Consider the following 12,926-nt stretch of genomic DNA (forward strand, 5'->3'; position numbering starts at 1 on the left):
CGCTCCGTTTCAGCTTGCTTTCTGCAAGAGAAAGCTGGGCTGCAGGGCCGCCTCCGCGGGTACTGCTCTAATGCAGAGAGGGAAGGACAAAGAGGGAGGGAAGGAACGAAGGAAGGAAGGAAGGGACAATGGGAGAGGGAGGGAGAGAAAAAGAGAGAAAGAGAAAGAGAGGGAGAGAGAGAGAAGGAGAAAGATTTTTTTTCTTGTTTTCCTGCTCTAAAAACTGGGTGCGTCTTATGGTCTGGTGCGTCTTATGGTCCGAAAAATACGGTAATTACCAAAAAAAAAAAGAATTGACCAGAAAGAGAATACCTAGGTTGAGATGAAACAGAGCAAAGAAAAAACAGAAAAGAAAAAAATGATTGTATAATTTAGTGTGAGGTATAATAATCATGTGAGAAACTGAATGACAGAGTAACTATATAAATGCTTGCCAGCTTCTGACAGAGTGTGTCCATTTCTTCTTTATGTACAGTGTAGCAGTGGCTGAGGGTTTCTTGGTACTTCTGCTCTATCTGTGAGAGCTGCTGTGCTTTTTCTTCTTTCTCTTGTTCAACTTTTAACTTTGCAGCTTCCAGCTCAGCCCTAAGGCATTTCACTTCTCCTGAAATAATAAACGAACAAGATATTGAATTTCTATTGAATCTCATTTTCCATTAACCAAGGAAAATATAAGTATTCTACTGTTTCCCGAAAACACCAACTATTTCTCACCTTGTAACACTTCTTTGGCCTGGCTAATTGCCTGAATTTTCATTTCCAGTTGATCTCGGGTAACTTCTAGTTGAGATAATTGCTGTTGAGCCTGGAAGAGATTTGATTCCAAAAGATCCTTTCCTGACCTACAAGATACAGACATAAAATTGGCATTTAGTCTTTCTTCCCTTTCTTGTAGGAAACCTGAAAGATACAGTAAGAAAAAAATGTTACATTTGAAGTATTCCAGCTACAATCTTGATACATATAAACAATAATAACTTTAGTAAGTATCTATTTGTCAAGCTAATACCAGATAGCTAATATTTGGAAAGAACACACATTTTTGTGCATGCACTATATTGATTGTTTGATCTGACAAATCTGACAAATTATATACATAATTTAAAACATGGGTAAGGCTTGAGTAATGTAACTGCTACATATTTCTTAAGTTGCTTTCTACATGGGCAGAACTATCTCTAATACAAGATATTTGTATTATGAGATTCAAAGAATTTTTCAGAATCCAGATTACTATGAAAATATAGTATTATTTATTCAAATAATTAAGAAACTTCATCCAACACTTACTTACCTAAATTTTGACACCTGCTCTGTAAGAGTCAGTCTGTCTCTCTCAACAACCTTTAGTCGTACTTCCAAAGAAGTTTTTTCACGCATTAGTGATTCCTTTTCTCTAGAAGCCTTGGACAGCATTTCCCCTGTATGAATTAGCTCTTGATTTGCTTGTTCCAAATTAGTATGATATATTTCATTCTGATGATGAACCTACAAGAAACAAAAAAAAATATATGTCTAGCATAAAATAGTCCCAATTAATAGATACCACACTAAAAAAGGGAAATATTTATGGTTTCATTATTCATGGTTTCATTATTTGTTTACTTATATGCATAAAAATTTGTATACTGCCTACTGGGATAAAACAAATGCTAAAATTTACTACATGTTTCATTCTAAACTGTGTTATTCATCTTTATTTATTTAAAGAACTTTATATACTTGCCCATATTACAAACTACTACTCGGGACAACTCATAAAACAGATAAAAACAGGGGGGGAAAACCTTACAATGAAAACTTCTGGCACCCCAGGCCAGCTTTCTTCCACCCATTAGCATATTACTTTGCTGGGCTCCTGCCTGATTCTACCCCAGCTCTCGACCTCTGCCATACGAAACAATGCTACTTATATATATCTATGCAGGTACGCTTTTAATACTCACTTGACTCAGCTTCTCATTTGCCTCTTCCTTTTCACCTGTTAATACTCTCAAATCATTCTGTAAGCTTTCCTGCAACTCCTCGGCCTTATGCAGCAACTCTTCCAAGCGAAACTTCTCTGCATTTAATTCTTCATTTATTCTTTCTGTCTGGTTAAGCTGCTTTTGCAAGGAAGCCCCTCTTCTTTCCACGTGATCTACTTTGTCCAAGAGAGCCTGGTTTTCTTGCTCTAACTGAATGTAATGAAAGACCAACAATAAAGATCATCTTAATTTGAAGAAACACTTCTTTCTATTCTGAATTGAACACAGTCACTGAATTAACACATCCCTTATTTTCATACTACATGCCGTTCAGCATAAAACAATTTATCTAGAATATGTTCTTACCTTCAAAATTAGTTGGTTTAAGTTCACTTTATCCAGTGCTAGTGCTTCATTAAGGGCACTCATCTTTGTAACTGTATCATGAAGGTTAGCAGTTTCTGCCTTCAGCCTATTGTGAACACTGGTTAACTTTGCAAGAGACTCTTCAGCCTTACAGAATGAAACACAAAACCAAACATCTGTCAATTACTATGACAAATTTCTATACAGTGGCTTGAACATGTGCCAAATTCTGCTCATCCAGTTATGGGCAAACAGTTTAATCTTGTGAGTAGCATTGGGGATAAGGAGAAGAAAAGATGGTGTTGTAATTGCCTTCTGTGTGATAACACACTTCTATGCCTAACATACATAGAACAGGACAAGTTTATATATTTTAACCCACTTATTATAAGGAGGGAATACAAGTCTTATTAACTGGAATTGTGTATAAATCTCAGGAAATAAATAACATGAATTACATTTTTTATTAGCCTGACCATTACAGCCATTCCTCATTTAATGTCTTCACCATACCAATAAGTGCATTTACCACCACATTTTGTGCCTAACAAAAAAAAACTTTTAGTGTGATACTAATTAAGCTCCGGTAAGTTTCAGGCAGCACTGCAGCCAGCAGGAGGATTCTAATCAACTAATTAAGGTCACAGAGCTGAGCTTGTTAACTTGCATTTAGCACTTTTTAAGGAAGCACTGCATTATGGAGAAAATCAGCACAAGAAGAGTCAGCTTGTTTAAGCAATCTTCCAGCCCTGTGAGGAGAGCGCACTCTATGAGAGAACACTATCTGAATGAGACAGCAGCTACCAGTGATCTTCACACCAATGTTCACTTAGTCACTTTGTAAGTAATGCCTAACAATCAAGTCATTAGAAAAGAAAGTAGTTAATAAATGCAGAGGGTACAGTACATAACATTTAATATGGCATTTATACTTTACACATTTCCAGTTTAAGTTCAAACATATGGTAAGAAAAGTATGTTAATGGTACCTGCTCTAATGCTGAAGCAAGTTCATATTTTTCTTGCTTCATCAGTTCTCCATCAAGATGAGATTTTTCCAATGATTCTCTCATAGTTATCAATTCATTTTTTAATAATGAATGCTTTTCTTCAAGAGCATTTTGGTCTTCCTGACTGAAAAAAAAATTTTTTAAAGGAAACTATGCATGTATTTTTTCTATTAAAACAGAGGTACATCTTTCATATTCTGTCCTAAGAAAACTGTTCTAAGAGTACTGAAAGCTGGTTTGCAGCCAAAGTACTACTAATTCACTCACAGTAGTACACAAAATTTACAAAACTCAAATACAGTACGTGGAAGGGAATAGAGAGAAAGAGCTCTCCAATCTTTTTTCCTGTTAAACTATCTATAAACTGAAGATGCTTACTTATTTCCAGGATTCAACAATATTGAATATTGTTGCTTGTGTAAATATACTGGATAGTTCTAAATAGTTCTAAATATACATAATCTAAATATACATGGAAAAATATATTATCTTGCAAGGTACCTTTCATGGACTATCGTGGGTAGATCACATTGGAACCGTGGCTAGGGGGGCATTTGCACAGATTCGTCTTATATACCAATTGCGCCCCTTTTTGGACCGAGATGCCCTACGTACAGTCACCCACGCACTCGTTACCTCCCGTATTGATTACTGTAATGCTCTCTACATGGGGCTGCCCTTGAAGACCACCCGGAGGCTTCAGCTGGTGCAGAATGCAGCTGCACGGGTTGTGATGGGAGCTCCCCGATACTCCCATATTACACCCCTCCTGCGTGAGCTGCATTGGCTACCAGTTGCCCTCCGGGTGAGATTTAAGGTGCTGGTACTTACCTTTAAAGACCTACATGGCTTAGGTCCGGGATACTTGCAAGACCATCTGCTGCCGGGAACAAATTCCCATCGTCCAGTACGCTCACACAGAGAAGGCCTCCTCAGGGTACCGTCAGCTAGGCAATGTCAGCTGGCGACCCCCAGGGGGAGGGCCTTCTCTGTGGGAGCACCAACCCTATGGAATCAGCTCCCCCCTGAACTTCGGATAGCCCAAAACCTCCAATCCTTTCGCCGCGGCCTCAAAGCACACCTGTTCCACCAAGCTGACCTAGACTGACAGGCATTTTAATTAATTTATATTTAGTATTTTTAATTCATTTTTAAATTCTCTAATTTTTATTGCACTGATGTTCTCAATTTCATTTTATCTTGATTTATGTAATTATTATATGTTTTATTGTTAGCCGCCCTGAGTCCTTCGGGAGATAGGGCGGGATATAAATCCCATCAATAAAATAAATAAATAAATAAATAATTGCTTTTTGTGGAATACCAGCCAAAATGTGCAGAAACTGACTATATTCTACCCTAATTCTTCCGGATATGTTTCATCTGACAATAAGGCTGGTAATCTAGTCAATACTATCACTATCTTACTAAAACATTAAGTTAAAGCCACAACTAGAACTAGATAAATATATTTTTAATAGAAAATTAATCTTCCAATAGAATAAATGAGAAAAGTTACAGTAAAAAACGAATAGATGCATAATGTGGCAGCAGGTCATTTTTTAAAAGCAAATTATTGCTCTTTGGAGAATGTGTAAAGAAAACAAGCAAAAAAGCTCACATGTATTCTCTCTCACGCATTAGCCTCTCCAATTCACCCTGTTTTTCTTCTTTCTCTCCATCTGCCATATCTCCTTTCAGCTGTAGCTCTGTGTTACTTTGGCGTAAATGCTGGGCCTCCTGTTCCAAAATTTCCAGTTGTTGCTGCAGTTCTCTTCTAGATTTCTCCAGGGTTTCATGGTCACTGTGAAACAGCAGCCTCCAGTTAAATAGTTGTTTATACTGCTGGACATGAATAACTAACATGGCAACAACGAACAGGTACACAAGGTAAATGTTAATATAAATAATTAATAGTATAATGTATTAAAGAATTACTGGCATCTCCCAGATATTTTGAGACTACAGCTCTCAAAATTCTTAATCGGGGAAGGCAAAAGAATTCCAGGAATTGCAAACTCAACACATCTAAAGGCAGCAAATTGGAGAAGATATTTTAAAGCTAGAGAAAGCTAACATAATGCATACCTACGGCAAGTCTCCAGTACAGACTGTAAATGCTGAAGCTGGCTTGCATATGTGTCTCGTTCGCCTTCCAGTTGTTCTAATCTATCTCTTAAGAAGCTGCACTGCTCTTCCTGTTGCTTTTGTTGTTTTTCCAAAGCAGTGGCAGAATCTTGACTTTCCACCAGCTGTCGCCTCAGTTGCTGCAAAAGAAAAAAAAACAAGAAAATAAATGACCAAATGGAGAGTGAATATTTACAGACATCAAGTGTTGAAATTTTTATAGGAGAAAGTAGTATTCTTAACAGCCCTCTTACCTCTACTTCATTTCGTCTCCTAGCAAGAACATCACGTAAAAGAAGAAAGGTGCCATCTGAATCACCAGTATTCGGTTCCGTGATACCACAAGGGTCAGCATACTGTTCAACTTGCCTGATGCCAATTGTTGCATCATTCTCAATAATAAGGGCCTGAAATCCAAACCAATATCACTCTGTAGTTTTTCATATTAAAACCATCACCTACCTAGAATCTCCTACATAGGCTCTACTCTTGTGAAAGATTCTAATGCAGGGGTGTCAAACTCAATTTCATTGAGGGCCGCATCAGCATTGCGGTTGCCCTCAGGGGGCCGGGTGGGTATGGCCAGGGTGGGCGTGGCCTACTGGGTGGGTGTGGCTAGAGTGTGTGTGGCTTGCTGGGTGGGCGTGGCCAGCTCTACATCGTTTGCATCAAGGGTGCCTATGGGGGCCCAGGCAAGAGTGGGACAGATCTGAGGGTCTCTGGCAGAAGGAGGGTCTCTGGGCCAGGGCCAAGGCCAAGGCAGTGGGGGCCGTTCCCTCACTGTTTCCAGGATGGCTTCGCAGGCCACATGAAACCACTTCGCGGGCCGGATCTGGCCCCCAGGCCTTGTTTTTGACATGACTGTTCTAATGGACAATGGATAAGTCATTAACCTTATTCATACTTTCTATCTGCACGGAACCTTACCAAGCTGAAGCAAGACTAGGACATCTCTGTTACATCTGACATCCACACATATGCTGTGTACTGCTCATAAGAATTAACTTGCATAGCAGAACTTGCAATTCATGAGATTGTGGAGTAACAGCCTGATTATGTAGATCTATAAGCAAATGCTCTATGAATAATGACACTATTGTCAGTGCTGAATTTTGGAGATGTACAATTGAACAAAAATAGCCTTAATAACTGCTCCTCCAAATACCGTAAACCCAAATAATATGTAATGAGAGTGTCTGTATTTCCCAAGACATGACTTACATAATGGGTGGAATATAAAACAACTCCCATTTAAATGACTATCATCACATAGTGCAAGATAAAGATTTTTCTGAAACAATGGAACATCGTCTCCAGGATGTCTCAAAGTAATAATACAGCATGATTACTTTGTTATTAAATACAAAACAATTTTATGAACATATTTCCAATATATTTAGATAGGCATTGTCTTCCTTCTAAACCCATAAGAAATCCATAACCAACAATTTAACTTCTCTTGTGGAATAACAGAAAATATAACATAAAAGGGATCTTGTAAGTCATTTAGTCCAGCACCATGCTTATCCAATCTATTTGAAAGTCTCCAATGAGTGACAGTCCACTCTGATTGGACTCTGCTGATTATGTAATACAAGTACAGCAAAATAACACCAATTTTGCTGAAGCTGCTCTTGTTACCAGAAGGCTTCTAGATCCAATTCAAAGTTTTGATTATTACTTACAAAGCTTTTTATGGCTCAAGTTTCTGTTACCTTTTGGTACCAGGGTAAGCGAGATAAAATTTGTCTGACCACTCTGCAAAGCCAAGTGGATAGTGAAAGAAGTCCTCCCTCGTCAAAAGTCAAGAGTAAGGGGGGGGGGGGGGGAGAAAGCTCCTTCAATAGGGAATGCTTGAACTAAGGCTGAAACCTTCTTTGTTGTCCTTTTGAAAAATATCAATACCATGTTCTTCAGCAGGTTTTGATGTGTGGTGATGGAGGGAAGCATAAGTAATCTGCTAATACAGGGAAGTAGCTGTGTTTTGGAGGGCAATATTATTTTGATTTGACTTAAAATTATGGGGTTTATTTGGTTATTAAGAACCCCTATAGTCTGAGATGACAACATAAAAATTATTGTAAATCAATAAAACAAACATATCCCTAAGTAGGATACAGCAAATCTTTTGCGTAAAGCTTTTCTATATTTTATAAATTGGGGGTCTGAAATGTAATGCCTGCAGTATAATAAACATATTTTTGTGATTGGCCATGTAATGAGTGGACAAAGGCCAGCCATATGCTAAAAAGTATGCTCCTCAGTGTCCAAATGTGCACTTCTAGGCAACAGAATGTGATATTTAATTTATATTTTAAAAAGTAACAGAATCATGAAGAGATATCCCAATTATACCTACCTGGGTAATTGCTGTTAATACACGTTGCAGAGAAAAGATCTCTTCACTGATATCTTTGCTTGGTGTTTGGTCACAATCTATCTTCAAATTACTAGCCTTCTGAAAAAATAAAGTATTAGAATTAAATCATTGTTTATAGAATCTGAATCCTCACAAATACCTGGACAGAACATAATTTAAGAGAAATACTGATTGACAACATATCAATAAAACTGCAATGGACATATCTCACTGGCCAGAATATATCATATGAAAACATACCAAAAGGAGTTCTACCTGTAGGATTCCAGAGCAGTACTGGGAAATTAGTACTTTTTAACTAGCTATTAAAATTGATATTCAGTATACATATTGCATACATGTTTTCAAACTAATTTTGGCTTTATAAACGCAAAACCTGTTTTCCCATTCCTATGGCATAATTATATAAACAGTAGGCATTACTATTGTAGCAAATGGTACATTTCTTTTTAAAACATCTTGTGATCCAGCATTTAACTTGTGAAAGCAGTTATCACTAAAATTATATGAAGCAAGCTGTACAACTTTTGAGTTTTTGTCAAGGAACTGAATATCATTTTGGCTTTGGAAAGTCTCCTAAATGGTAATAAACCAAGAAACTGAATCTCTTCCACTGGATTTTCTCTAACTCCTTGACAACATACCTGAATTTCTATTGTCTCTCTTAGAGATTTCACTGTCTTCTCCTTCTCTTCATTCTGTTTATGAGACTCTTCAAGCAAAGCAGTCAACTCCAGCACCCTGAAAAGAGAACAGCAATATTTATTTATTTATTTATTCCATTTATATCCCGCCCTTCTCCGAAGACTCAGGGCGGCTTACAAGCTTAGCAGTAGCATTTAGACTTTTTTTTTTGGCTAACAGAATTTTATTTTGCTGCGTCTATAAGTGGCTCATTGTCCCTGAAAGCTCAATGTGAGAACGTGAATCTTGCACATATTTTTATGCATTTAGGAATCCCAGCTTCTCAGGAGAGTCCCCATTTTTAAAAAAATCTAATTACATAATTTACATTAATCTCTTGAAAAAGCAAAACACATTTACAATCTTTGTTGCCATTTACAATCAGTAGACTTTCCAAAGCCGAAGAGGATTCCTGTATCCAATTTCTGTGTGCGAAAGCAGAACTTTTATACGTTCAGACTAGTCCTACAGGAACTAAATGCAACCATCTGGAAACCAAGTTCCCTCTCCAATATATCACTAATTGTGGTATAGTGGCCCAAGAGTCTACTTAGGTAAAGGTTCCCCCGCACATGCGTGCTAGTCGTTTCCAACTCTAGGGGACGGTGCTCATCTCCGTTTCAAAGCCGAAGAGCCAGCGCTTGTCCGAGGACATCTCCGTGGTCATGTGGCTGGCATGACTAGACACCAAAGGCGCACGGAACGCTGTTACCTTCCCACCGGAGTGGTCCCTATTTTTCTACTTGCATTTTTACGTGCTTTCGAACTGCTAGGTTGGCAGAAGCTGGGACGAGTAACAGGCGCTCACTCTGTTACGCGGCACTCGGGATTCGACCCACCAAACTGCCGACCTTCTGATCGACAAGCTCAGCGTCCTAACCCACTGAGCCACCGCATCCCTGTAAGAGTCTACTTACATACAGACTTTTAATAGAGAAAACATCTCCAATCTCCATAATGTTATTACTTTAAAATATAGCTTGTATATATAAAGCCATGCATTTTTATCTTCTTTATTCATACATCATAATTATCAGATGATCTGCATTTTTTCCAAAGGAGAATGAATCATATTGATTACTTATTTGGGCCAACAGCAAATACATCAAAGTATCCAAAATTTATGAAGAAATATACTGTATTCTCCTTCATGTAAGCTAAATATTGGCATATATCAGTATGAATATATTTCTTGATCATTCATATTAGGCTGATTGTCCTTGTACAACATAATCCAGCACTGATTTATTGTGCACTGAGTTTCTCTTTGTTCAAAATAATAAAAACAAAATAACCCAATTTACAAAGAACAGAATAACTATAGCACACCCATACTCTATTAGCTTTATCTTTCCAATTTGCCCTACTAATTAAATTGTTAATTGGTATAATTAATTCCTACTACAATTTGCAACAAAAATATCTTCCTTGAGAAAATCTTGGCACTAACAGCCAGTGCAATTTGAATAAAGAACTACAAATGGTGAGACCTTTTAAATGGAACTTACCTGCTCTGAAGATCTTCCTTTGCAAAATCTCCTTTGATGTGTGATGCTCCAATTGCCTTTGCTTGCTGGTATTTTTCTTTCTCCATATTCATTTTCTCTAATTTTTTAGCAAACTGTTGCCGTTCCTGAAGCTGGCATCTTAGGATTGACTCTTCCAAATTCTTGGTCTCCCAAAACTGTGCATCCGAGCTCACATGGAAACAACTGATCAATATAGAGCCATAAACCCTCACTTGCTCAGCTTTTAATTCAGACAGATCCCTGGAATAAAAATAAATAATACTATATTCTACTGATCTGTAGATAGTGGAATTCGGCCTCTGGTAAAATGAAAGTCTTCACAGGAAGATGGATTAGATAAGAATTTTCCTTCCTATACAGCAGTGAAGGAAACAGGTCATAATTCTTTCATTGATATACAGAAAAAGGACATTTCCACATACAATTTAGTATACAATTTCAACTGATAGAAGAATCCATTCCTCTTCACCTGTCAGTTGCTGTCTTCATTTCCAAGAAATGCCGACGTAATGTCACCACTTGCCGCCAAATGCCAAGGATACGATCATGTTCAGATTGCCGATAGTGTTCAAACAGCTAGAAACAACAACAAATGGAAAATAATCTGTTTTATCTCACAATAGTAATTTGGTATACACTTTTTCAAAGGAAAAAATATAAGCTTTTCAAAGCTCATAAACTTTTTCCTTACTATTCTTTTTCTGTAATATGAATCAACTTTCAAGATATGGCTATGAGCTGATAGATTATTAAGGAAAGGAAAGCACTCATTTCCCATTTCCCAAAGATTGCTAGTATCACATACATCTGTTTATAGTGCCATTATAATATTTACCAACTTTCTTAATTTATATCAGCAAATATCTGTTCAAGCTGAAGCATGGGGAATTTCTATCTAACTGGAATAGAAACTTTCTAGTAAAAATTTACCATACTTTCCTTATATTTTCTGTAATGTTCCTACAAATACATTCTTACCTCCCGTTCTTTGTGCCATTCACTCTCTTTGTGCTCTAACTCAGTTTTAGCTCTTGTCCAATCATCTGTCAATTTATTGATATCTTCCTGGAGTGCCTCATTCACTTCATTGGCTTTGTCCAAGTGTTTCCGAAGCAAGATATTCACTCTAGCCAAATTCTCACATCTGATATATAAAGTAATAATTTAAACAAATAAACATGATTCTGAGAAGATGAACTAGCATCAGTACAAGTACTATTCATTTAGCAACCAAAATTGGGACTGACAACTTGATCATTAAGTGAATCAGTTACTGAAACCACAATTGTGCTTATGAGTTTCAGGTTTCTTTTGTTTTACATACCAGTAAAGGTCATAAATGCAAGGAATAGATGTAAAATTACTTTTTCAGTTACTTTTTGTAACTGTGATCAGTCACTTCACAAAGCAAGGACTGTCTTTACTGTAATAGTACTGTTACTCAATACACTTCTACAATTAGGTTTAACTCACCTCTGCTGTTCTTCTTCCAAATGAACCAATACATTTTCTATACTCTGTTCTACTTTGTGATTCCGTAGATGTGGATGAGAATCCTTTGTGGGAAAGTAAAGTCTTAATTAAACATCAGATTATAAAACACTGATCAAATGGATAATCAGTGGCATAGTACTAAGCCATATTAATTTAATTACAATTAAAATAAATGCATGGCTCTGAAGTGGAGACGGTTATCAGATTCCAGAAAACAGTGTTATGCCAAATACTGATAATAGGACTGGTTAGGGATATGCAGGATGTAGAAAGGCCCAAAGGATAAAAGTATAAGGAATAGGTCAAAATACATAACTTGAGGATTCCAGGGGATCTATAGAAATGCACTGAATATGGTGTCGAAGACTAAGTTTTCAGTGGGAGGAAAAAGCAAATACAATTTGAAAGATATTATTGAAACCTGGTAAAATGAAATTCGTGAACTGAATGCAAGCAAGGAAGGTATAACTTATTCAAAAAGAATATACCAGACAAAAGTTAACAGGGAATGGCACATTTGTGAAGGAAGCGCACTCACATACTGATACCCAGAAATTTGAGAGAATTCAGTCAAGAACATATTTGTAAGAATACAAGAAAAGGAGCATTATTTTGAGGATGCCCAATGAGCCACCAATTAGATGTGGATAATGATCTCCTCTACCAGGACTTTCAGGGGAGAATATTGATAATAATTCAGTACCTGGATACAGGTAGTCCTCATTCAAAGTTACAATGGCACTGAAAAAAGTGACTTATGACCAGTCCGCACACTCACAACCGTAGGTGTATCCCCATGGTCATATGATCACAATACAGGTGTCACAGTGGAACTGAAACTACCAAGATTGTTGGGGAAAGTTCACCCTGTGTTTCACTACAGTCTATTGAAACGTCCCAAAGAAGCCACCAGGTCCAATGGTGGTGGAGGGGGAGACACATTATGAAATAAAATGTATTCTCGATTCTAGGTTGTACAAGGGAAAGTTACAATACCTTGTTCAGTGGAAAGATTAACCCCTTTCGGAAACTACATGGGTGAAATGTACAAACGTGAAAGCAGATAGATTGATAAAGAAGTTTTACGATAAATACCCTCACAAGCCTTGAGGGAATGCTTAACCTGCTTTTTCTTTTCCCTGCAGGAGACTCTTTCTTTCTGTCAACTTGTCAAATGAGCATGGCTGCAGCTATCTTCCTTATTCATTTTCAGATGACACATTGTAAGGAGAGAGGGGGGATTGCCAGGTGCTTCACTAGTCTAAATAAACTTTTGTCCCATGGGAACCAAGGCCATCGGCTGCTCCCGAGACTGCAGGCTGGGCATTTCGTGAAAAGTCTGCCAAGAAGATGTATTGGAGAACGTAGT

At 37.5% G+C, this 12,926-nt stretch overlaps 1 protein-coding gene across 1 annotated transcript in view; it reads right to left on the reverse strand.

Moving 5' to 3' along the window:
- The window catches only part of CEP250 (centrosomal protein 250), a 39,587-nt gene that overhangs the window by 25,231 nt on the left and 1,430 nt on the right, over positions 1 to 12,926 (reverse strand). Inside the window, exons 3-17 of the mRNA XM_083359836.1 lie at positions 11,537 to 11,619; positions 11,042 to 11,207; positions 10,533 to 10,639; positions 10,043 to 10,303; positions 8,495 to 8,591; positions 7,830 to 7,928; positions 5,725 to 5,877; positions 5,432 to 5,610; positions 4,965 to 5,147; positions 3,323 to 3,467; positions 2,334 to 2,480; positions 1,947 to 2,177; positions 1,295 to 1,488; positions 715 to 842; positions 435 to 604 (exon numbers count right to left, since the gene is read on the reverse strand). Of these exons, the coding sequence (XP_083215962.1) occupies positions 435 to 604; positions 715 to 842; positions 1,295 to 1,488; positions 1,947 to 2,177; positions 2,334 to 2,480; positions 3,323 to 3,467; positions 4,965 to 5,147; positions 5,432 to 5,610; positions 5,725 to 5,877; positions 7,830 to 7,928; positions 8,495 to 8,591; positions 10,043 to 10,303; positions 10,533 to 10,639; positions 11,042 to 11,207; positions 11,537 to 11,619 (2,343 nt within the window). The remainder of the gene's footprint in view (positions 1 to 434; positions 605 to 714; positions 843 to 1,294; positions 1,489 to 1,946; positions 2,178 to 2,333; positions 2,481 to 3,322; positions 3,468 to 4,964; positions 5,148 to 5,431; positions 5,611 to 5,724; positions 5,878 to 7,829; positions 7,929 to 8,494; positions 8,592 to 10,042; positions 10,304 to 10,532; positions 10,640 to 11,041; positions 11,208 to 11,536; positions 11,620 to 12,926) is intronic.

This window comes from Vipera ursinii (assembly GCF_947247035.1).
Source record: "Vipera ursinii genome assembly, chromosome: 3".
NCBI classification, from domain to species: Eukaryota; Metazoa; Chordata; class Lepidosauria; order Squamata; family Viperidae; genus Vipera; species Vipera ursinii.